The 27,269-nt window shown below is 44.0% G+C and overlaps 1 protein-coding gene across 1 annotated transcript; it reads left to right on the top strand.

The window, feature by feature from the left end:
- Positions 1–26,792, top strand: LOC123774580 (cubilin). Its single transcript, XM_045768962.2, has 15 exons — positions 1–5,038; positions 8,113–8,197; positions 8,460–8,689; positions 9,117–9,273; positions 10,227–10,447; positions 11,827–12,584; positions 13,348–13,468; positions 15,770–15,846; positions 16,357–16,523; positions 17,315–17,424; positions 17,894–18,147; positions 18,702–18,804; positions 19,370–20,240; positions 22,365–22,498; positions 25,382–26,792. Exons 1-15 carry the CDS (start codon positions 4,711–4,713, stop codon positions 25,732–25,734), a joined length of 3,969 nt encoding a protein of 1,322 aa, XP_045624918.1. The 5' UTR covers positions 1–4,710; the 3' UTR covers positions 25,735–26,792.
- The last annotated feature ends 477 nt before the right edge of the window (positions 26,793–27,269 follow it).

Genomic DNA, 27,269 nt, shown 5'->3' with positions numbered 1-27,269 from the left:
ATCCTGACCGGGTCAAATAGCAAATCAAATCCTGACCGGGCCAAGAGAGAGAGAGAGTGAGTGAGTGTCTAAGCTGCACAATACACAAGCGTCTGCAGGATGAGTATTAGCTGCACAACACACTAGTTCTTGCTGGATGAGTACGAGGTGCACAACACACTTGCCACAGCTACCGACACATAACATAGTTCCCAGGTGAAGAAGGAGACCGCCTTATCCAAAGGATGTGAAAGGCGGTGTGTAAATGGGTGTCGAGGCTATAGTGATTGTAGAGAAGGAAGGGACCACTATCACGTCACTTTCACTAGTGCTAGCACCAGCAAGTTGCCAGAGAGGCTCATTATCACATCACTCTCTCCCATATCAGCGCCAGCAGGTTTCCAAATTAAACAATCCAGGTGGATGTCCGTTATGTCCTTCCCGGTTATTAGGACCACAGCTGCGACGGTTCATATATCATACAGGACCACAGCTGCGACGGTCCAAACATCATACAGAACCACAGTTGTGACGGTCCAAACATCATACAGAACCACTTCTGCGACGGTCCAAACATCATACAGAACCACAGTTGTGACGGTCCAAACATCATACAAAACCACAGTTGTGACGGTCCAAACATCATACAGAACCACAGCTGCGACGGTCCAAACATCATACAGAACCACAGACAATCTACGCTACTTTCCAAAGGACACCAGACAATCTTTGCTCCTTTCCACAGAACTTCAGATGACCTGCTCTGCCTTCCTCTGGGCCCCAAACTATTTACTTTACCTTCCACAGGCTCCCCATTGTTTCCATTATCTCCTAAATCTAGTAGGATCTAAAGAGTGGCGTTTCATATCCTTTGCAGAATCCTATCGATTACGTCTAATACATCCTTCATGATCTACTTGATGTCTAAAATCTTCCACAGAACACACGGGGCAGTACATGCTGAACCTGAAGACCCTTTTTTGACATTTGAGTTTTGATTTTTGGAATGATTGTATATTTTGTTATGCCTCAGTCACCCACACACTGCAGTCTGTTATGTCATGACCCCCAAGTATGGCTCGTGGTATACACACCTTCCCCCACATACTCAATGAGGAGCTCTCTTGACTTAAAGCAAATCACAAATTTAATAGTCCAGAGTGAATAGTGAAGTGTTACCAGCACTTCAGAGATAAAGTGAAAGTCTAGAATAAAAGCCACCAGTTTACTGGAGTGAACCGAGTCTACATAACTATAGCTATTTACACCTCAATATACACATGTGGTGTATATATCTACACCACAACAAAGTTAATAATCATCATATAATAAAGTTTATCATTAACTTTATATCATCATATCATATAATAAAGAGGCACTATTCACTGCAGCTATATGTTACTAAGTTAACAAGGTAACAAAACTTAACAACATGGGTACACTAGACAACGAATGAAGTGCATATAAGTTGTGGTCAAAGTAAATCAATGGTGACGTTATTCAAAAGCAAAGTCATTACGGTCTAATCAAAATTAAAGTCTCGGGAGACTCAACAACAATCAAGTAACCAGAAAGGGGCAACTTATCATTAGCATGAACAAGCAACAAGTCACAAACTAAACACTTTTCCCACCAAAAATTTAACTCCCAACTGGATTGGCAAATGGCAAAGTCAAAGTTCCAATCCCACATGACGAAGAAAATGTATATAATAACAATAACAAATCACCGTAATTTAATAAACATTATTAATTGACCCCCACAAGCATTGACTAACCCCGAGACGCAAACACACACACACACACACACACACACGCACGCACACACACGCACGCACACGCACACACACACATGCATGAGGAAGTGATGTGGTAGAGGCTGACTCCATACACAGTTTCAAGTGTAGATATGATAGAGCCTAGTAGGGTCAGGAACCTGTACACCTGTTGATTGACAGTTGAGAGGCGGGACCAAAGAGCCAGAGCTCAACCCCCCGCAAGCACAACTAGATGAGTATACACACACAAACTGGCCAGCTCACACGTCATTCAAACAAGCATGTCACAAAGACCCAAAACAATACATCAAAATATTAAATACAGATATACACACCCAAAAATATATACACACCCAAAAATATATACACACCCACAACGTGTATAATAATATAGCGATTACTTCACAAAACATATAAATAAATAATGCCATATGTACAAATGGTTATCTTGAGGTTATCTTGAGATGATTTCGGGGCTTTTAGTGGTCCCCGCGGCCCGGTCCTCGACCAGGCCTCCACCCCAGGAAGCAGCCCGTGACAGCTGACTAACACCCAGGTACCTATTTTACTGCTAGGTAACAGGGGCATGGGGTGAAAGAAACTTTGCCCATTGTTTCTCGCCGGCGCCTGGGATCGAACCCGGGACCACAGGATCACAAGTCCAGCGTGCTGTCCGCTCGGCCGGCCGGCTACGCTGGCTCATAACAACGTCGCTCTTCATCATCCTGGGTGTTGAAAGTAACAGTATTAAAGTTACAAGTTAAGATGTATATTAACAGATCTGATATACATTCAAATAATAACCATTCAATAAAAGTGCTGCAAGTGCTCATACCGACATATGAAGCACTGAAGCAACATGACTCTATTGATGCACATAATGTGAGTCAGAAGGTTGCTCTAAACCTGACAACCTGTATGGCAAGCCACTCAGTGTGTTACAAGTCTGTATGGCAAGCCACTCAGTGTGTTACAAGTCTGTATGGCAAGCCACTCAGTGTGTTACAAGTCTGTATGGCAAGCCACTCAGTGTATCTAGAGCCTGTAAGACAAATTACTGAATATGTTGTTTAGAATATAAAAAAACTGACCTGATCCGAACACTGTTCTCCTGTTGTATGTCACTGTTGAATAAATAAGGCTTTCGGACACAAATACAAATTTAAAACGATCCTTTAATATATATCTTTTTCAATAAAATATAATACAATGGGGCTTGTCACTATTTATTGTTGAGAACATCAGGTCAATAAATTTAGATTGTTTACCATTAACAAATACCTAACTTGTCACTGTGTACAGTGACCAAGTTTGGTGTCGGCTGCCACATTGTCTTAGAAATCTCACTTAAATTTAAAGTATTCGTGTGTTAAAGAGACAGCATGCAATTCAACCTTGACCAAACACAAAGGAGGAGGGTAATGCTGTAAGAGTTTAAATGAAATCCATATGGTCAGTGAGCCTTGCTGTTGCTTGACACCAATCACCATTTACCTGTTCCACAGTGATTACTTAATTAAAAGTCTCACAATGAAAATAGGAAGACAAGATCCCGAGCATTTGCCTTATATTAGGTACTTCATCTTCGGGGTCAGGAGCCTCTCAGGTGAAGAGAACTATGTACACTTATTAGTCTTGATTTCTTTCCTTACTTGAATAAAAGCATATTAATTCGAATTATTTTTATCATCTACAGAAATTTGGATTATTTAAATAGTATTACAACTCGTCCTCATCTTTAATATGTACGTGCCTAAACTAATATTGTTATTACAGAATACGTGTTTATTTTTAACGTTTAAAACTTCCATGAACACATTCTTGGTGGGATATAAAGACTAGCTCATAATGTAGACCTTTATCTCGCTCATCTGTAATCTGATTAAGTTAATGACATTTTACTGCCGAGAAGTAGCGCCACAGACCTCCATCATTGAAACATAACAGGTATATCAGAAATTAACGTGATGTGAAGGTAGGCTTATAAGTATCTGTGAGGAGAGTGTGGAGGAGTGGGACTAAGAGCTGATCTCTTATCTTCCTTATTATAATTACAAAACATACACATACTCAAGGCCGTGTATTAGTAATGACCCGGCAACACTAGTCTCAGTATACACGTGTGGGTGGGCCCGCGGGTGTTTGCATATACTGGGAAAGTTCCTAACACATTTGCGTGTTTCCGATAAGCTCATATCTCGGGTCAAACACAAAGACGTTAAAGTTTTTCAGAATGTTGATCTGCTTAGTTACGTCTGGGAAGCCTAACAACTGCTCCTACTGAACTAAACACTAAGGATCATGATAGTTACAATCTCGGTCTCGTAAGGACAGGCACATAGTATGGCCTCCATGAACGCATTCATGAGTAGGAGAGTTAACTATATAAACGTCTGTAATTAGGACCTTCCGTCATCATTTCCGGCCGAGAACATTCCTCCTCGCTAGGAAGGAAGGCGGCCCACGCGTCCTGGAGAAAGCCTCTAGGTGTTCCTTATGCTAGCCATCAAACTAATACCTGAGCATCACCATCAGAAGCCTAATGCTTCATGTCGCGAAGATGAACCACCAAAGCTTCTCATTTCTTGTTATTCAGGCGTGATTATTAGAGCCTGAAGACATAGTAGATGCTAAACAACATACGGAGAAGGATGCTGATTCCTCGTTTGTTTGCCTTCCTGAGAGCGGGAGGGGTATATAATAGGTGTGGGCGGCGCCAGATCGGTGTCAGGCGTCGACGTGAAGCACGAGTCGCTCACTATCAAGCTGCTGGAGGTATTGGGAGGACCCGAACACATAGTCTTGGACTCGGAAGAAGTTATTCTAATTTGTTGATTGTGACCATGTTACGTTAGCGACGGGTATTTTGGCGACCTTTAAGTGCTCAACGTTACGAAAGGCATCGAGCTATGAATGAATTATTTTCATTGTAAGAAAAATCATTCAAGGAAGATATGCTGCTAAAATTGTTGAATTTGTTGGCATTGGTGGTGTTGGTGAGAGAGGGTCGTGGCGAGGCAAGCAGCGACAGCACTGATGGCACCAGCACAGCTCCAGATGGTGCACCTCCCGGCCTCCATATCCAGCCCGTGCCAGCTTCCCTCTCAAATCAAATGGCCAGGACTAACCCAGACGACTGTGGTGATGTACCCTCAACCACGACTGTGAGGCGAAGTGTGGAGGACGTGACGTCCCTCTCGCTGGGGGAGGATAGTGACACGCTGAAGCAACTGGCGCTAGACACGACTCTCACCATCCAAGGACGAAATGCTTCAAGAAAAGGTAGGAACTGCTGGAGTTTGCCTGTATTACTTTGTGGGCTTAACAACTTATAAGTTATATATTGTTTAGTAATAATGGTGTTCAATGCAGGCGATGAGTCACAATAACGTGGCAAAATTATGTTGACCAGACCACACACTAGAAGGTGAAGGGACCACGACGTTTCGGTCCGTCCTGGACCAATCTCAAGTCGACTGCCAATGCACAATCGACTTGAGAATGGTCCAGGACGGACCGAAACGTCGTCGTCCCTTCACCTTCTTGTGTGTGGTCTGGTCAACATGGTGTTCAATATTTGGATCTTCAATCAAATATTGGCCAGCATGCCTTAAATATATCACATCCTCACGGACAGTAATACAGATCGGTAAAGTCTCTCATTTAACGAACTAGTCTCTCATTTAACATAAGTCAAATTTCATTTGATGATGAGGGACTCCAAGTTTTTTATCCAGTACTTCAAAAGTCCACCACTGAATACCCTCAAAGAGTACATACACCACCACTCCTGAATCTTTCTCCAAGATGTTTTGGGAAGGAGAAATTACAGACGTGCTTTAAGATTAATTAATCTTTATTTCCCACGAAAACAATGTGTAACTTTTATTATAAAATTAAATGATGCCAGAGGGAGGTGGATTGCTGGATGCTAGTAAATGTTTCCTTGCTACATCTAGTCTACCTTACCTAAGAGAACAATGTCTCGTAACTCGAGACATTGTTCTCTAAGGTGTTGTAGCGCGAGTCATTGTTCTTTAGGGTGTTATAGCTTGATAAATTCTGTCCTAGGTCGTTGTCAACTGAAGTATTAGTCTGTCTGTCTCTCATAGTCCTGCCCGAATAATTAAAACCCGTCACCCATTCTTCCCTCACAGTACAAGCCACCCTTCCCTTCCTGTCACGTGGTCCACCCCCCCCCCCTCTCTCACACCGCCCCTCCTTCTTAACATCAAAGGATCCCTAGCACCATAGGACAACACCCTAACCCCCCTACCCCCTTCCCCACCCCCTCACCCTCCCCCCCTCCTCCTTCCCCCCCTCCCCCTTCCCCCCTCCCCCCTCCACTGGCTCTCCAACACTTATTCCCCCCACTCCGGCTCCTTCCCCTCCCCTAGCACAATAGTCTCTCACAGGGAGGGAGGGAACAGCAGGATATCCTTTTCCTTAATTAAATATTGAATAAAGATCTGCTTACTAAGTAACTGTTCAGAATGTGGCTTTTAACTTGTTGGTTGTTGATCAAGTAATTTTCTTTTTTATTCACATTAAAGGAGTCCAACTACTTGGGCTGGACGGTAAAGCGACGGTCTCGCGTCATGCAGGTCGGCGTTCAGTCCCCCCGACTGTCCAAGTGGTTGGGCACCATTCCTTCCCCTCCCCCCCCCCGTCCCATTCCAAATCCTTATCCTGACCCCTTCCCAGTGCTATATAGTCGTGATGGCTTGGAGCTTTTCCCTGCCATTTCCCTCCCTTCCCTCACATTAAAAGAGAAACTATTGGTAATTTTTCTGCTTCTTTTATCATTATATTCACAACCCACGATGAAGCACTCACTACTGCAGTGCTCGACCCATGATCAAGTACTCGCCACAGTAGTACTCCAACCCACGATACAGTCCTCACAACAGTGGTCCCCGTTTTGCTTTGCTACGTGTGAAATATGTGATGCAGTACGATCTATAATTGTATTCTGTATTTAAATTACCCTTCAAAACACCTAAACGCAATTTGCAGCTCGTGAATCTAAGAGACGGTGTCACCCCATGGATGCACAGAGAAGGACTCTGGCACAGTGATGGCCGGTCGGCCGAGCGGACAGCACGCTGGACTTGTGATCCTGTGGTCCTGGGTTCGATTCCAGGCGCTGGCGAGAAACAACGGGCAGAGTTTCTTTCACCCTATGCCCCTGTTACCTAGCAGTAAATAGGTACTTGGGTGTTAGTCAGCTGTCACGGGCTGTTTCCTGGGGGTGGAAGCCTGGTCGAGGACCGGGCCGCGGGGACACTAAAAGCCCCGAAATCATCTCAAGATAACCTCAAGATGGCACTGAAAGGGTGCCTGACATGCCTTATACTCGTACCTAAATCCAAAATTTCAGCAATAATTATACTTCTTACTGACACTCATGTACTGACAACGAACACCACAGTCTCAGTGCTCTGCGTTGTGACGTTTAGCAGTTAGGGGTCTCTGAATATGGCTAGAGAAAGCCAGGTAACATATAAAGTAATACTGATTGACCATATACCCCAATTTTGTATGCTACATAACAAAATCAAATATTAAATTATATCATAAAATATTAACAATGCAATTATTGTCCTTGAGGAAATACATCAGTGGTTACATAGTAAGAAAGAAACCTATAAAAACTTAAGTTAGACGGGTGGACAGAGAGCACACAGAGGGAAGTGTGTCTGGGGACCATTAATGTGTATTTAGAAGCCATAACGACGACACTTTCCCGCAGGAGTCGAACAACGTGGAGCCGACAGGAGACCCGACGAACACGGTTAATGTAAAAAGGGGGGAACGTGGGGAATGGCAGGGGGAGGAAGGTGAGGAATGAAATGTTAAAACTTCCCTAATCCAAGCCCAACCTTCAGGACGTCAGTGAAGGATGTAATGACAAACGAACTCTAAACATAATCCTGTGCCTCTTCCTCGCCTGCAGAAGGGCTTGGAGAAGGACATGATCTCTCATCCCCACACGTAGACGCCCAGGGAGTAGACAGCAAGCATGATAAAATCATCATTTACTTAATCATCATGCTCTCTCTACATTAGGTAGTTGGCTCTTTAACAGAGTTCAGATATTAGATGCAGGAAATAGTAAAATGAATAAAGAAATATTTAAGGTATGTGTGTTTCCTGCAGTGGCGAACACAGTGGGTGTGATTACAGGAATTGATTGATTGATGAACATTAAGCTACCCAAGAGGTGGCACGAGCATCAATGGCCCGTAAGTGGCAGATTTTTTGGGGAGTGAACGTGATGATTAGAGGGCGTGTGGTGTGTGATTTATTGTCTGTTGATAGATGATGGAGAGCGTCACTTAACGTGTGTGTTTCAGGTCCTGCGTTCCACTGCGATGAGTTTATCAACAGTGATGACTTCTACCTCCACTCGCCCGGCTACCCCAACAACTATCCAGCCAAGTGAGTACATTATACCATTGTCTTCTGGTATCTGCGGGGGCTGTCACTACAGACCCGCACACTCCACTCACATGTAACTTTAAACAAAACAGTATTATTTATGGCTGCACTTTATATAAATAATTACAATTATGTTGTAGAGATAGCCTATTAATGTGTTGATTGAGTTTGTATTATTGCTTGTCTTCCATTCTCTCCTCATTAGTCTCGCGTATAAGTACAATTAAAGCTGTTTATCTGGTCTCTGTTTACCTCTTGCCAGCACGACGTGCAAGTACCAAATCTACCGCCGCCACCCTGACTACTGCGGCGTTATCTTCACGGTGCTCCGCCTCGACCTGGTCACACTCCCGAGACCAGATGATGACGACAACGAGATCCTGCAGGACGTGGGCGGGGCTGTGGGCGTGGCTGGGGCCAGGGACTGCCCTGGGGACACCCTAGTGATAAACGACGTGGTCCACTGTGGCAGGTACCAACGAGGCAAGACAGGTGAGCCGAGGACAAAACCCGTGGGAGGAAAATAAGGTAAATGTTGGGATAAACGAAGCAGATGGAGAAACAAGGCAAGGGGGAAGGAGGGACGAATCAGAATCAGATCAGATGTATATTTGATCTGCCGTCCTCTATATCAGGATCTGTGTCAGATTTGAATCCTTGTTACTAAATGGTCGTCCATAATGGTGTTAAACATCTGTCAGATCTTTTTGATAAAACCTTTACTTCAACCTTCTGGCAAGTGTACATAGTAAATATTACCGGAAGAAAAGTGTCTTGGCTGTGTATGGGTCTCCGGGTGTGAGCGAGGTTCTCGCCAGCATAGTACGAGCATGTAGAAGCTGTTCAAATATCAACTGTTGGCAATAAGTGTACATTAGCATTACTCCAAATCAACCGTCTCTCCCTCCCTCCCTCACAGCCACCTTCCTCTTCCCTTCATCCCTCATGACGGTGGAATTCCGAAGCGGTGAGAGCCACGGGGCATCAGGCTTCCTCCTGCAGGGGCGACAGGTGAAGAGGTGCCGTCAACCCAGGACCCTCGGTGCCCCTCTAGTCTCCTCTCTCTCCTGCGACAGGTAAGTCCTGACGGAGCGGTTTCTGCAGGATCTGCAGAGACCCCAGCCTCGCCTCTCGTGACTCTGCAGCCTTGCCTCTTGTGACTCTGCAGCCTCGCCTCTCGTGACTCTGCAGCCTTGCCTCTCGTGACTCTGCAGCCTTGCCTCTCGTGACTCTGCAGCCTTACCTCTCGTGACTCTGCAGCCTTGCCTCTCGTGACTCTGCAGCCTTGCCTCTCGTGACTCTGCAGCCTTGCCTCTCGTGACTCTGCAGCCTTGCCTCTCGTGACTCTGCAGCCTTACCTCTCGTGACTCTGCAGCCTTGCCTCTTGTGACTCTGCAGCCTTGCCTCTCGTGACTCTGCAGCCTTGCCTCTCGTGACTCTGCAGCCTTGCCTCTCGTGACTCTGCAGCCTTGCCTCTCGTGACTCTGCAGCCTTGCCTCTCGTGACTCTGCAGCCTTGCCTCTCGTGACTCTGCAGCCTTGCCTCTCGTGACTCTGCAGCCTTGCCTCTCGTGACTCTGTAGCCTTGCCTCTCACACGAAGAAATTAATACACAAATAATCTTTCCTGTAAAATCTACTGGTATATTGCACTCGATACCTCAACAAATTTGAGTACATTGTCACTTGAGGCTTGGTTTGGGGAGGGGGGGGGGACAGGCGTACTCTTCCTGGCCAAAGTCACTGTTAGGAAATTGTTTTCTTTAGCCAAGAATAAAGAAAATTGATCATTTACATAATTCAATAATACATAATTGATAATTGATCAATTACATAATATTGATCATTTACATAATTCCTGCTTATATTTTCGACGTCTCATTTTTCACAATGGTTGATTACAAATGATTACATATAATCAATGGTTGATTGAGTGTATTACAAGTTTGTTTATTAACTTCGACATAATCGATTCGTTTAAAGTTCCCTTCCTCACCTGCTTGCCCCCCATCCCTCCTCACTCACATGCAGACTGCTAGAGGGGAAGACTTTCCAGTTGAGGTCGCCAGGGTACCCAAGACAGTACGAGCACAACCTGGAGTGTCGGTACACCGTGCCCCGCGGCGGTGACTCTCTCTGCGGGGTGCAGCTGCTTGTGGAGGACTTCGATGTAGAGGACGGCAGCTGTATGTTCGACTACCTGGAGGTGCAGGGCCAGCGGCTGTGTGGTGGGCTCCAGCCAGGCTTTACAAGTACGTTGGTTGTGTGCTGCTTAGTTGGGTCTCCTGGCAGTCGGGAACACATTTATTTTCATCGACTGTCTGACCGTCTTAATCCTAGTCTCTCTCTCTCTCTCTCTCTCTCTCTCTCTCTCTCTCTCTCTCTCTCTCTCTCTCTCTCTCGCTGTCTCACACTCTCACTCTCTCACACACACTCACTCAGGCTGGAATAACAAGTAAGGTGATCCAGTTGATAAGTGAGTATCTAAGCAACAGAAAACAAGAGATGTTTTCAGAGTGGTGAGATGTCACCAGCGAAGTCCCACAGGACTCTGTACTTGGACCCATCCTGTTTCTGATATTTGTAAACGATCTTCCAGAAAGTATAGACTCATTTTTCTCAATGTTTTATGATGATGCAAAAATGAAGAGAAGAATCAAGACAGATGAGACTAAATATAGATAGAATGAGATTAAAAGACGACCTGAACAAACTGGATGAATGGTATTACACACAGAAATCACATTAGCGTGATGCATCCAATGAACAAATCCACAAGGGCCGTGACGAGGATTCGAACCTATGTCCAAGATCATCCCAGACGCTGCCTTTATCGACTGAGCTACGACATGGTCAAAAAGAGTTGAAACCGAAGTTTTACTGAACTTACTGAAACCTGCAGCCTCTCCGAGACACAAACCAGGGCTTTACACAACTTGACCATGTCGTAGCTCAGTCGATAAAGGCAGCGTCTGGGATGATCTCGGACGTAGGTTCGAATCCTCGTCACGGCCTCGTAGGGGGCCTCGTAGCCTGGTGGATAGCGCGCAGGACTCGTAATTCTGTGGCGCGGGTTCAATTCCCGCACGAGGCAGAAACAAATGGGCAAAGTTTCTTTCACCCTGAATGCCCCTGTTACCTAGCAGTAAATAGGTACCTGGGAGTTAGTCAGCTGTCACGGGCTGCTTCCTGGGGGTGGAGGCCTGGTCGAGGACCGGGCCGCGGGGACACTAAAGCCCCGAAATCATCTCAAGATAACCTCAAGATAACGGCCCTTGTGGATTTGTTCATTTGATGCATCACGCTATTGTGATCTCTGTGTGTAATGAAGTAAGGGCGAAGAGGGAGAACGGCCTATTGACATAGCTCGAGTGCATGGGGGAATTGCGTAAAACCCCCCTCTCTCTCTCTCTCTCTCTCTCTCTCTCTCTCTCTCTCTCTCTCTCTCTCACACACACACACACTTTCGAACATATATATATTTTCTACAATTTACGGCTACATTAAATCCATAATAATATTAATCCTTCTGACTATATTGCTTTCCATTCAGGAAAATTAATGGTGTTCTGAGATTGTCAACATGGAACCAACATCCATACTAAACGATCGCTTCACTGCTACTCCGCAGGTTACTATGAATTCGAAGGAGAAAAGCTTGACATTAGATTCCGCACAGACGAATCGACGAAGAAGATCGGCTTTTCTATTCTTGGAAAACAGGTGTCCTGTGACGACCTGCAGCCTGTCGAAGCTCCCTTCAACCAATCTTCTCCAAGCACAATCCTCGATAACCAATCACTTTCCTCGTCGTCAGACGCAAGTACCCAATCAACTGCCACTTTATCTTCATCTCTTACTCCAAGCTCTTTGAAGAACCAGTCTGAAATCGATATAAATTACCTCTTGTCAATCATTGGTCGGCAGCCCATACCATTTGATGAACCGGAAGCTGCGGGAACTGAGCCGGAAGCTGCGGGAACTGAGCCGGAAGCTGCGGGAACTGAGCCGGAAGCTGCGGGAACTGAGGCTTCAGAAGTGGACTTCACGGAGCTCGACCCTGGCCTCGTGACGGACAGTGAACAACCCACAAAGCTGAGTCAAAATATTCCTGGTAATCCTAATTTTAATCCTTTCACGGGCACTGGATTACAGCCCACTTTGCCTACCATACCTGGGAGTATCTCAACCGGTTTCCCAGTCACTGTCAACTTCCCGGCCACCAGCAGCTTCCCCACGACGATCTTCCCAATCGTGCGTACCAGCGACTGTGACCAAACACTGCAGGCGACCAGCTTCATCATCAACAGCCCCAACTATCCTTCTGCTTACCCTAACTCCAAAGACTGCTCCTTCTTCATCGGCAAGTCTTCATCAAACGTCTGTGGGGTAAGACGATACTTGATTTTTTAACCTTCTTTGATTTCCAGTCATTCCATCAGGCAGGTCTTCATCATCGAGGTTTTATTACTATTCTGTGCAGCTTGGAACACCATTGAACATTTCGTCGGGATTATCTCTTGATTAACAAACATAGCCACCCGTTATGCAGCCACAACCTGGGTCAGGTACAGTGTAACATGCTAATTCAGTGGTTATTTAATCACTCATGAACAATTATAAACTCGTGTTACGATGTTTTCTCAGTACAAATGATAGAGGGTTGACAGGTCTGAAAAAAAGTGTACTATCTTGGTCAGTTATGCTGCTGGTAGACACACATACTAGAGTAAAGCATTATGATGCATGTTATAAACACCATGAACCACAAAATACAAGAAGTCTGCTCACCAGCATCTCAGTCGCCAATTACACTTCTTAGCAGGCTAATGAGCTCGTTGGTAGTCTCTCGACCTTATTGATAGGTTTCTTATTGTATTGGAAGGTTATTTACCTTCTTAGAAGCTCTTGATCTTATTAGCAAGCTCCTCTCCATATTAGTTGGTCTGATACTGGGTTAGATTCCTGACTTATTACGCCTCTAACCCTGTTAAGTTCTTAATCATGTTGCTAACCTGTTGGTAGGAATCTGATCTTTTTGGCTAGCTCCTGACCATTTGAATTGGCAACACCCTGAAGGCAGGCTCATGACCTTGTTGGCAGATTCCTACCGTTTTAACAAGCTGCTCACTTGGTGAATCCGTGTCCTCAGCTGGAGGTGACCTTTGTTGACGTCGATTTGCCATCGAGGGACTCCATCACCGGTGACTGCACGGCCGACTACCTCGATATTGACGGCGCCAGGTTCTGTGGCACCATCCAAAATAACGTCCGTGAGTATGTGTTCCACTACTGGTCATCACGTACATGTATGCACGTCCTATTCGTCACGTTCATGTACCATCCCCCCCCTCCCCATGTATTCACCCCCAGGACTTGCGTACATCACGTACATCTATGCACGTCCTAATCGTCACGTTCTTGTAAATGCCCAAAGAACTGTTTTTCGCGTACTTGTTCGCATGTCGTGGCGCTAACGAACCCGTGACTGCCTCCACATTTGATAACTTTTGTACCGTCAAAAAATGTTCATTTTCTCGTCCCTAAAGATATTCGGGACTAAAGAAATGCTTGCTTAGAAAATCCGTAGGAACCGTGATTAGGATTCGAACCCGCACGCACTTGATACTCTCAAGCCTGCGCGGTCTAGGCCGTGGGCTTAAGGAGTACCAAGAATGCGGATTCGCAACCTCCTCATGGCTTCTACGGATTTTCTCCCGGATACATCACGTTAATGTGATTTCATTGTGCAAGTGCTAACTTCTATGACATGTAATTTAATGAATAAACAAAGATTCTGGTTATTGACATGTAATTTAATGAATAAACAAAGATTCTGGTTATTGACATGTAATTTAATGAATAAACAAAGATTCTGGTTATCATTCTCAATCGACTTGAGAATGGTCCAGGACGGACCGAAACGTCGTCGTCCCTTCAATTTCTAGTGTGTGGTCTGGTCAACATTCTGGTCGGAAAGTCGGCCTCCAGTAATTTGTTTTCTATTTATCTTATTTATGAGTTTCTTTTTTTCTATCTTATATCTGTTTATAAATAGCTGATATTTTTTTATTTTTGTATCTTATTTTTCTATCTAATATCTAAAGAGTTTTTCACTTTACTATATACAGCCCATCCTCCTGTGTTGAGTGTACTTATAGGAAGGATGAGGACCATAGTGCAACACAATTAGAAAATAGAAATCGGAACAATTGAATTTGGACAAACCGGAAAAAGATTTTCTAGTTACGTTGCAAAGACAAACTAAAACTAAGCTAACTTAACCTTCTTAGGCCTAATATTCACAATCTGAGGCCCAATATAGTACATATGTGTACTATACTAGGCCTAAGAATATTAGTTTTTATAAGCTTCATTTTTTTCAGACACTTATAAAGTGAATAGTACAAAATTAATTGCTTAGTACGTCAATATTTGTACTATTGTACACATTAGTTACAAGTACAGTATAATCAGGAAGATGGGTTGCTATATATCAAGGGTAATCAGATCATTTTCAGGTAATTGCGTCTTCATTATCTCTACTAATATACTTAGCTTTGTTTCATGATTGTATACATCTTTGTTATCTCCCTATCGGTCTGAATTATCATCAGATGAGAATTATCATTAAGATGAGAAACTAGCAAAAACTAGCCGCAAAGAGAAGTGCAGAGGTTAGCGTAGTGAGGTCACACTTACTAATGCCTAGTGTCCAGGAAAGAGAGAGCCTCGCAATTTATTGAACAGTAATTATGTTAGCTTTGCTGGCTGACCAGAAAAATGGCAGACAATTGGCATGGGACTATACTGGTGTATCACCCTGTCAGCCACATACATCAACCTCCCTGTCAGCGAAGCAGGAGCCGCGGCGACACACAGAGAAAGAGACAAGTCAACCAAGTACAGGGAAATAGATCACCGGTACAACTTTGTTCCAATATGATCTGAGACCCTAGGCCCATGGGGAGAGGGTGCAAAAAGGTTTCTTAAAGGTCTTGGTTCCAGGCTCATTGAAACTACAAGAGAGACCCTAGAGCGGCAAGTTTTCTCTTCCAGCGTCTCAAGAGGGGGAAAGTGTCGCGATCCAGAGGGGAGATTCCCGCAGCATCCTCGGTTCCTGCCCGGCGTCGGAGGAGTTCGAAGAAATCTACAGCCTCTAGGAAACAAACTTCCCTTTATATCCTCTTAATGTCCAATTTTTGTAACTAATCAGATATGTAACTGTGTAACCTTGTATAATAAAGTGTACAACATCAATAATAAAGAAAGGGGTGATAGGAGACGTGAATACTCATACGTATTTAGAGTTAAATGGCAAGTTTTCTCTGAATGTTCTGCATTCCCTTTTTCGAGGCAATGGGTCCCTACAATTGCACCAGAGGTGGTACTCCTTTATGTATATAATATATAAAAAATGTATTTAGGACAATCTTTTTTTAAATGAATGTATGCATCATACCTACACTTCTATAAACAAGTAAAAAGGGGTGTTGAAAGCTTTAAGACTCGTCAAGACAGTGTGGGGGCAGCACGTTACAGGAGCTGGTCTTAATAAGAGCTTTACCTTGCAGTGACCTTCAACTTCACGAGCTCCACCATCGCCATCACCTTTCACTCGGACGCCTCCATCGTCGGCAGAGGCTTTCGGGTGAGGCTTCACGTCCATTTTCCTAACGTTGTACACTCTTGTAAACTTTGCCATGCACTCCTATGAAACGTTTTCATGCACACTTTTGTTTGCACTCATAACGATACGATAAATTTTGTAATGCATTCTCGCCAGGCACTGGCAAGAACTCTCGCTAAATCACTCAGCGTTGTCACTGTACTGAAAAAGTGTTTTCGCTCACCAAGCACCATGCAATTTTACCCAATATTGTCAACAGTGTCATGCATTGTGTCAGCTGCTGCTGTCAGTCGTTGTCAAGTACTTATAACACATTGTGTGACGTCATCAAGGGCTATTGTGAAGCGTCCCAAAAATGTTCTTCAGTGTGACAATAATATTTCAGAGATATGCTGAGTCAAGGAGCATAATTTTTAAAGCCAGGTGTTTTAATCACCATCACACTCACGCTTTACTCGCGAGCATACCCATGCCTTACTCAGCATCGTACCTGTGCCTTATTCACCATCACACTCATGCTTTACTCATCAGGTGTCGGGGAGGCAGGTGACTGAGTGTGGGGGTGCGGTGCCGGTAGGGTGTGACGTCACCACCCAGCTGTCGGAGTTCATAGTGACGAATCCAGGGTACCCGGGCACCTACCCGGCCTCCACGGACTGCAGAATCTCCGTCCTCCGCTCTTCGAACACCGTCACCAGGTGGGTGGTGGTGGCGTCACCAGGTGGTGACGATCCTCCCAACATCGTTTTCCTGGAGGACAGGTAGACCACCGTGTGTTGGAGTCTCTTACCTGCTTCTCGCAGTTTGAACACTCTTGAAATCCTCCCGGGTAGTTGTTCGGTGTCTCCTCTGCCCTCGGCCTGAATTACTACCAGTCTAGATGTCCACCTCGCAGGTCAGGCCGGGTCTTGCTGGAGTGACGAGCTGTGCGACTTTCATACAATGACCCAGAGCTTAGTGATGCCTGGATGACGCTCGTGCCTCAGGCGGCTACGTCACGTCAGAGCGTTCTCCCATTGGTCACGCCTCCGAGGCCCAGCCACTCACCATCTCTACATCCGGGAGACCCAGTGTCTTAACTTCCGATTTCCTCTCGGCGGGAACTGATCTTTCCTGGATCTGGTTGGATCAGCCATGTTGTCTCGTCAGGCTAGACTCCGTCTCTCCCCCTACCTAACTTGTAACTGAAATAACATAAAATCTGGCTTCTTGCTTCCTCTTAAGTGTTACCAAACAAAACTAAGAACTTCTAGACAATGTACAAGTTGGAGTATGGCTCTTATTAGGTGGGAGAGAAGCGTATCTTGCCGGAACACATAACTGACAACAACCATCCCCAGGAAACCTCCCCGGCACTGCCTGTCGACTGTATCTAACCTAACTAACTTCCCAAACTTGTCTTAGTAACAGTTTTAAGAATTGTCTCACAGTGAATTCCCCCATTCCATGACGGCTAAAATTCAGGTGTTGTCTCCTCTCGTGCCAACAGCCTGGTCCTGGAGTTGCTGTCGTTCGAGACGAGCGCGACGACCGGGTGTGTGGGAGACTACCTGGAAGTGGCTGGTCAGAGGCTCTGTGGCTCACTCACAGGCCAGACGCGTACGTTGATCCCCTTACAGTTCATCTTACAGTACAATTAATGCAATAGTAATAATAATTACTAGTTATAAACATCATAACGAACGTCTCCTACATGTTGTAAATCAAACTGAATTGAAATAACTTATCGAGGCTAAGACAATACATATTTTTAAAGGCATATACGACAGGGATAACGAGAGAATATTCACTGTGAAAATAGAACCTTCTATTCGCAACTCAAGCCAGTTTTCAATAACACCTTCAGTGTACTAGGCGACTGGCTCCTCAACCATCAGTTAGAATAACGCTCTCACAGGATAACACACAATTAGCCCAAACAACGAGCCGAAGACCAAGTTCAAGTATGTTTATTGAGATAAGAAAGAAATACATTTCAAAGGGATAGAGTAGCTTAGGCTATTTCTACCCCCCCCCCCTTGCCAAGGCACAAGATCAATCCCTCCTTATCTATCGCATTTTACCGCAGGGACTTTCACCTTCCTAAGCGATCCTCTGACCATCAACTTCCACTCTGACTCTACGACGGCCGTAAACGACATCGGGTACCAGGTACGAGTGACCCAGCGGACCGCCAGCAATCCAAGCGGGTGCGGTAGCTTCGTGACCACACCCACCGCCGCCCTTCAGTCCCCGCAGTACCCCTCCCAGTACCCGCCCAGCACTGACTGCCGCTACCTCGTCGTTAAGTCCTCCAGCGACGTGTGTCAGCTGCAGGTGAAGGTAAGAGACGAGGCTGGTGACGACAAGACTATAGTGAGGTCACCACATTATGATTTCATTAATTTTTCCTCATAATACTGACCCCGCATGGACTTTTTAAATTTGTCTTGGTACTTTAGTCAGCTCGTCTTATATTGAATATTTCCTGTTATATACATCGAGTACCAGGTTATAAACATCATAACTATTGAAGTTTAAAGCTATTTATAGCTTGATTAGCTATTTCTTTTATCAGTGATTATCAATTAGTATTATAAAACTATCCCCGGCTCTGATTCGCGGGCAGGACGAGACGTTTGAACATTGGTTCCTTACATCTGATATCTCTGTTAATCTATCGGTAAATAAGTACCTAGTCTGACTCCCCTGGCCGAACTTTAGCATCACACAATATACATAACCTGACGATAAATGATTGCATGTTCATAACTACCCGTTTAAAAAACATTCAGGTACATTATTCTAGGAAGTTACCGAGTGCAGAAGCCGTGGCGAAAACTGCACTCTGCGGCGCGAGATCACATACGGTGGCTAAGATATCGTTCTCCCTACAGATCCTAGACATGGAGATGGAGTCGAGCGCCGGGTGTGGCAATGACTACCTGCAGGTGGGCGGGCAGGAGCGGCTGTGTGGGAGCAGGTCCCCAGGAGAGATCCGTGAGTACCCGTACCTGGAGCATACCTTTAGCGGGGCTCTAGGGTTACATGTTCCCCCCTCGGCCCGCTCTGACCACGCCTCGCGGTTATCATTGTAATTTAGGACATCTAACATATCTGTTAACATTATATTTAGATTTATGATACCATGATATCTGAGCATGAAGGGCACATGATTCTTACTTGAACGAGCCTTTGTGAACAAGCCACATCACACACACACAATAAAATCACATTAACGTGATTTATCAATGAGAGAATCAGTTGGAGCTATAATAACGATTTGAACCTGGATACTTGGCACTGCCAATCACACGCCCTAGACGATTACAGCACGACATGGACATCCCAAGTTGCATTGCTTTTGATCATGTCGTGGTATTATGGTTTAGGGCGTGTGCTTGAGCGAACCAAGTGTGTGCTGGTTCGAATCCTCCTCATGACTCCTACTGATTTTCTCTTTGTGATATTAGTTTAGTAATTATTTGTCAAGATTACAACATTTCTGAGTAGGATTTAAAGAGACTATGTGAGGGAGTTTAATCCATTATCCTTAAATTCTCAGGCAAGTATCACTTCAGTGGCCTGTTCCTTGACCTCTTCTTCCATTCGGACGCGCTGGGATCAGGACGCGGGTTCAGCATCGAGGTCACCCAGATTACATGTGGACATTTCAAGCCCAACTACCCGACCTATCCAACATATAACCCTCATTATCCTCGCCCAAATCCCCACCCTCGTCCCTATCCCCACCACAGGCCCAACCCTCACTACCGCCCCAACCCTCACTACAACAACAATCGCAAGCCAGTGTTTATCAGGCCGGTTAGACCACTTCTGAAGCCGAAACTGAATCCTCGCTGGAAGTTTAATCCTTTTACACGCCCTCGATATTCCGGCCACTACACAAGTACTTCCTCTAACTCTTACACCGACGAGCCTTGCCATCCCGCTGCAACCTACGGCACCCCATCTACAAGTTATGGGGCCCCAACTGCAAGCTACGATCTAATAAGTGGAGAGTATTTGCCTCCTGATCCTGGACACACCACCCCCGGTCCCTTCATTCCTACGCTGCCCACTACCTCTAATCCAATCCCCACTCCTCAGCCCACCCTCCCCACTGCCATCCCAACTATTAACCCTACCTTGCCTACTGTTACCCCCGTTTTCTTTAGAATATTCCCCACCCCAGCCCCGGAATTCCTCCCTCAGCAATTCAACAATAGCAATAACAGACCCACAACGCCCCTTGACGTCGAGCAGATTTCGCCCACCTTCAGGGAGCGGGACCCCAAGGTGGTGCAAGGGTCCTCTGGTCCTGACGGCGCCAGATTCTGTCGCCAGGTTTTCGAAAGCGAAAAGTTCACCATCCAGAGTCCTGGTTACCCTGGCCCTTACTACCCTGGCATGCGCTGCCTTTACACCATCGTCAGGTAGGTCTTTATGTGTACTCAGCAGTTCTTAACAAAATTGGGGTAAATACGCGCAAATACGCATGTTATAATTATATTTATACCATGATTTATTATGTAAAAAATATGCACAAATACGCGCACACATGCTCACAAAATAATAATTTCACGTTACACTGCCATATAGTTTTTGCTCCTTGTTTCAATACAAAAAAATAAAGGATATTAAAGAACATATAAATTTTAAAATATATTTAAGCAGTTTTTTTCAGCTGTCGTACTTTTTTTTATATATTGTCAATCAGAAAGCAAAGCAAAATATCCGACTCTTGAATATACTCTCACAAAACAAACACCGATCTAATTACTGCTGGCCACGAGGTCACAACTCAGTCACGATAACATGGGAAGCTTCCTGTTATCACAGCTGGAAAACTAAATGTGTTACACATAACAAATAAAAACAAATTCCAAACGGTTTTTATTAGTAAAAATAATTTTCACCATCTCGATGACATTGATGACCCGATTGGTTTAATAAAGGCTTACCAAACAGAAATTATTTTGTAATGACATCAAAAAACGCATATTAAGGAAGACCAGGAGCTGGAGTTTGCATCAGTTCCACGCTGAAGAGAAATGAAGCAGTTGCATTACCTCAATAACATTCTTCAAAATATTAAAAAACATGTAAGAGATTCAAGAGTAATTGACATTATTTGACACACTCGTAACAATTTCTAACTTTGCTCAAAGCCACAAACCAGAGGCCAGATTCACGAAAGCACTTACGAACGTGTACATCTTTCATCAATCTTTGACGGCTTTGGTTATATTTATTAAACAGTTTACAAGCATGAAAACTTCCCATTCAACTGTTGTTATTGTTATAAACAGACTCCTGGGGCTTCGGAGCTCATTAACTGTTTAATAATTGGAAACAAAGCCGCCAAAGACTGAGAAAAGATGTACAGGTTCGTAAGTGCTTTCGTGAATCTAGCCCCAGATCTATAATTTCCAGGGCACAAAGCTTCATCAAGGTCTATTCAGTCTTGTATTATTTTATTCCGCTTGACAATACGATAAGCCGCGGGTCCCCCTAATTACCCAAAGCTACTCAAAGCTACCTAAAGCTTCCTAGCATTCCGTAAGTAATGAGGAAATATATCCATCTAATTATCCAAAGCCACAACATTGTCGCTTGGATCGTCGACTTCCCATGGCGTCACCCGCCATTTAGTTTCACCTAATTTCGCTATAAAATTATATTATTTCAGAGTAAATGTATGTTTTTTCATGTTCTATATTCAGCACCAACATTATAGTGAGTAAATATATATTTCTTCATTGCTTACGTAATGCTAGGAAGCTTTGGGTAATTAGACTGACCGCTGTCGGATGCCTTTTCACGATAGACAGTCTTAAGAGGCTCCAGTTATCCATCAGTTCTAGAGCACACGTTCTAAACCAGTATTATGTATATTTCATATTTTACATTAGTCAAGCTAACCAAAATTTCTGAGATTATGAATATATGATAAAAACGAGGGATCAGGGAAACCCGAAAAAATGGTTACAGCACGTAAACAAAAATTCGGCTCCTGCCCAGAATGTCACACAGCATCCCAACTAGAGCCAAAATACCCAAAGTTTACATCTAAATTTAGAAATATTCGCGTTTTGAGCCTGTCCTTACCCCTACTTGACATTAGCAGAGAGTTCAACTATATGAGGCGACTCTGAGGATTAAGTTCAGGTAAATTTTGAAAGGGGAGAGGAAGGCCTCAGCTCTCAAGTTAGACTGGTTAGTGCAGCGACTGGACAGGTCAGTGCTCGATCCCGGATGGTTCATGTGGATGAGCACAGTTACTACACTCTGAGCTCCTAAACTGTCCTCATAGCCATTTCAAGACCTATAGTTATGCTGGGTTAACGATTTATCTTGATAATTACTTTACCTCAAGTTCAATCCATCCTGTACAAAAATAAGGTTAAAATAATTGTTCGTAATAATTTCTTTAAAGGTTTACAAGTTTGTTTCCGCCCGGTACGAACTCTAGGAAGAATCTTTTTAACCCAGACTCTGTCTTTATAAAAAAAAAATGAGGCTTAGGAGCCTAAATTAACGGTTGCTCCCATCTGCAGGAGGAGTTCGGATGTGTGTGGAGTGGAGCTGCTCACTGACCAGTTCGATGTAGAGGAGACAGCCGGGTGCTCTGAGGCCAGCCTGGTGCTCGCCGGCCGCCGGTACTGTGGGACCATCCCTCCTGGCTCACACAGTCAGTAACACTCCTCTAGTTATCTAGAAACGTAGACGATGTTTGTTTGTTTAAGTTTTGAATCTATTAAGATTATTTTATTTCTTAAAAATTTTTTTTCAACGTTTCAGGACATAATCGAAAATTATAATTGAGAAAATCCACAGAAGCCGTGATGAGGATTCGAACCTATGCGTTGGGTGTTCAAAGATGCATACTCTAGATGACACCGCCACAACATGGTCAAAAAGTAGTTGCAAGTTGGGGTACTATTACTGCACTCTCCAGGATTCCCGAGGCTTCCACTGAAGTCGAAGCAGGAGTTTCACACAATTGCCCCGTGCACTAAGGCTCTCTGGAATCCTCGCAGTAGTATCCCAGTTGCAATTCTTTTAACCATGTCATGGCATAGTCGTCTAGAGCGTGCCTCTGGGAATACTCAGGCTCGAACCCTGATCAAGGCTTCTGTGGATTTTTTCCTTGATATATCACGATAATATGATTTCTTTGTGTATAATGTTAATTATTATTAATATAAATTTGTTTCCCCCCACCAATTTATTATATTTTTATAGAGTTTTATCACTGTAGTCTGTGTAATCATTTCTTATGTTGCTAAGTCAACAAGTGAAAATACATTACTCACAACGAATAGTAGATTTATGAGATCAATGTATTATTACGTAATATAATGATATAAAAGGGGCAACTAGGTGATATATGTGCAGGTGGCCCAAACAGGTATGGCTAAAAACAGAAACAGATAGTTGCAAGAACCCGCTATAACTGAATAGTCAAAGTCACTGCCACACTGCAGGATTTTCATTTAGTTGAAATCAGCTTTGGATAAACATGATATATAGCGGGGGTAGAAATAGCCTAAGACACTCTATCACTTTGAGATGTATTTTATTGTCTCAATAAACGTACTTGAATTGAACATGATATAACTGGTTCACAGATCTGTGTCCAGTTTTTCTTTATCTACCGCAAGCTCATGCATAGTGGTATGCACATTTCTTTCTTTTCCTACCATCCTCCTTCTGTTAAGAAAGGTGCTCTCGTCTCTTTCTCCGCGCGCTACGCATCAATGACCGTCAGTTTCTCGATTCTGAAATTTCCTTTATTTACAAATCTTTCTCTCGCCTTTGTTACTTGCAAGGGAGGGGAGGCAAGCGGGGGAAGGGGAAAGGAACTATGGTCTGCACATACCATTATACTGCCTTCCCTTCATATCTAAACTAAAAACTCATACTAATACCTTTCGTCCTCTTGACATAAAGCCCTTTCGACAAACTGACACACTTCATAGTAACCTGGTTCACACTCACACACAGAGATCACACTAACGTGATGCATCAAATGAACAAATCCACAAGGGCAGTGACGAGGATTCAAGGGCAGTTTCGAATCCTCGTCATTGCCCTTGTGGATTTGTTCACTGGTTCACACTGCTCCTCCTGCTACTAATGCTGCTGGTGTCTACTTCCTGTTCGTCTTGTCCTCTCCAATACTTTGGGGAAATTGGCCGTACAGTAAATGACAGACTTAAGGAAGCCAAAATATGCATTAAGTCTGCAGACACAAACAATGCTCGTTTGTCATGTTAGGGACTCTAATCCTCCTATTGATCGGTCTTCTTCTAAAACAATCTTTCCTGCCTCTACTCTTCACAGACGCCGTCATGTCGACTCGGTTCTGATACACAACCTTCCCAACATGAACCTCAGTCCTGGTTTTGTTGCTGTTGACTCTTCCCTTTCACAGTATATACTTAAGTGCTCTGACCTTTTTAACAAACGTGACCTGACTTAAGCCTAAAATCGACCCCCCCCCCCTTTTATTTGTCTTACCCTCTTCTTATTCTAACCTTATCCATTCTTCCTTCATCCCATTTTTACACTCATCTCATTCGTACCTTTCATCCTAATTTTACCTTTCGCCTTACTCATACCTTCTAGGAATTACCTTCTTCTCTTACCTGCTCCTCATCTCACTCTTTTCTTATTCATTGCCTGTACTTTGCTCTCTCTCTCTCTGTCAAGCAACTAACGACCTTAGAAGAGTTTAAGAGCCCCAGAATCTTGCAGTAACCACCCTGAAGCCATCAACACTGCCACTCTTCTGGTCAAACAAGGTGTCCAGCAACTGGACACGCTCATAAACACTGTCAAGCAGTATCCTCCCCCGCGATAGCAGCCTGACGATTTAAATGCGACCTCAGCACACAGTATATATTCACTAAAAATAAAAAATAAAATCTACCATTTATGGGCTGTTCATGCCCGTGCCACCTCCCTGTGGCTTAATCATCCTCAATCTCTTTCTCTGGAGAGACACTTCAAGATGTCATGCGACCAAAAACCACATTCACTCCAAACATCTACCACCTACGGGCTATTCATGCCCGTGCCACCTTTTATGGTGGCTTAATCTTCATCAATCTCTCGCACTCTTACGGGCTCACTATAGCCCGTGCTACATGGAAACAAAATTCCGAGTAGTTGAATCTAAAAACAACCTCATTTCTCTCTTACATACGACTTAATAATGGTCCAAGACGGACCAAAACGTCTCGTTTATTCATCTTCTGATATTTGATTTGGTTATCATGATAGACATAAGACGAGGTAGAACATCGCCCGAATGAATTCCACAGCACGTAAGGTTGATGTGGCTTTTCTTAAAGTGGAGCAGGCGTGGAAGGTCGCTTTTCTTCAGGTGGTGCGAACACCCTGATGGTGATTCGACACGTGATTTTAAGTACATATGTAACTTGAGACCCGGAAGTACTAACGATTTTCAGTGATATGGGAGGTGTGTCGCTGGAGGACAGGGGTGTATCAGGCGCGGGATAGTTATGCCATGTCATTCATCTTGCGCCTCATCCCTTCTTCCTCACAGGCGTGGTGCCCTATCCCAAGGACGGGATCATCACTATGGAGTTCGTCACTGGTCGCTTCCTCACCGGCGCTGGCTTCAGCATCCAGGGCCGCCAGATCCTCTGCTCTGAAGGTTCACCCTTTACACACACGGCGCCGGTGATTACAAGCTCTGGAGCAGTGCGCCATCAGGACCCCAAAGGAGAGGGGAGGTTGGAGAGACCGTTGATAAGATTTTCGGACGGGTACGAAGAGGCCGAGTGGGTGGAGAAGTTGGCGGGAGAGGGAGATTCCATCTTGCCAGTGTTGGATCCAGGGGTTGGCAATTTTCATACACACACGGACACACGCAATTGGAATCCCACTCCTGTCTGATACACTGAGGGAGTACACACACTTCATATGTCTGAGATCTTTGCGGCGAGGACTCTGTGGTGAAGATCAATTGAGAAACTGTAGAAGCTGCAACTGATAAAGCTCGCGTTAAGAGAACTTTATCACAAGATTCCTGATGTCTCTATTGCAAAGAATTTAGCTTTAAGTTTATATAAATTATACAAAATGAAATGTGCCAAGCTGCGTCAATTACTGAATAAATATTTGCGCTCATAACTTATATTTATAATGCAGGTGTTGGTAACATCTTATGTTTATAATGCAGGTGTTGGTAACATCTTATGTTTATAATGCAGGTGTTGGTAACATCTTATGTTTATAATGCAGGTGTTGGTAACATCTTATGTTTATAATGCAGGTTATTGTTAACATCTTGTTAGCAAGACTTAAGTGGATGGTTCTGACGAGATCATGCTAGATCCTTGAGATTTAACAAAGAGGCTGACTGAGTTCGTCTCTCTCTCTCTTCACTCTACCTTGCTTTTATTTTACCTTCTCCATTTTTTTCTACTCTTTCCCTTCCCATTACAACTCTCTTCCTGAAGGCAAGGTGCTCTCACTATAGAGTTTGAGCTATTTCACTTGCCTTTTCTCGCTCGCTCCGAAGGTATGTATAAGTTATGGCTATCAATCACTTATACCAATTTAATAAGTATTTTTATTAGTTAAGACTAAACCATTTATACATAAAGAGATCGATACGGTGCCAAATGAAGCAAAACAAAGGCAATTTAAGTATTTTGTTGTTGTAGTTAGTATGATCTGTTTTATGCATTAAAAATACAAACATATTTGCTACTTTATTCAACACGTGTTTACATGTGTCTGTCACACAGTGATACACACACACACACACATGGCAATGGTTTATGCAAATGTGTTTAATAACTGACGGCGACAAATTTTGAGGAATCTGTAGGTAAACATTTATATATGAGTGTAAATCATGAAAATTAACACGTGATGAAAAATGTGACAGTGTCTGACCACGGAGGTAGAATTGAAACTGGAATTTCCTTAAGTACTTTCGTATATTAATACATCTTCAGAAGGAATCATATTTATATATGAGTGATGGTGACTGCTGCTCCAATATGGTGAAATGATGTGTCGAGGGAGTGGCGAGATGTACTGCTGTATTACGGTGTGCTACGGTGCGTGTTGATATTTGACAACAGATTACAGCACATAGTTTTAAGTCATTCAAAATTTATGATCAATACCAAATGCAATGATTTCAGTTGTTGTTTTTACAGTGTTTTAGTGACAGTGAAGTCAAAATCACATGAGGTCATCTTGTTTACTGAGAGCGAGAGCCTCTGGTTGAGGTGTGGTTACTTGCTGGACCTTTCACTGCCGCCGCCCGAAATTTCTTTGGTCGGACATTCAGTGATGTGTTGTTTATGTGTCAGTAGTCGAGAAGTGTCCCATGTTGGAGAGAATGTTGTCTGCGGTGTTTACCTTGCACACAACACAAGCAAACATAGGCTAATATTAAGCAAGTTATGTAGTTG

This window comes from Procambarus clarkii, chromosome 51 (genome assembly GCF_040958095.1).
Source record: "Procambarus clarkii isolate CNS0578487 chromosome 51, FALCON_Pclarkii_2.0, whole genome shotgun sequence".
Classification (NCBI taxonomy): domain Eukaryota; kingdom Metazoa; phylum Arthropoda; class Malacostraca; order Decapoda; family Cambaridae; genus Procambarus; species Procambarus clarkii.
This window is presented reverse-complemented; position numbering and strand designations above follow the sequence as displayed.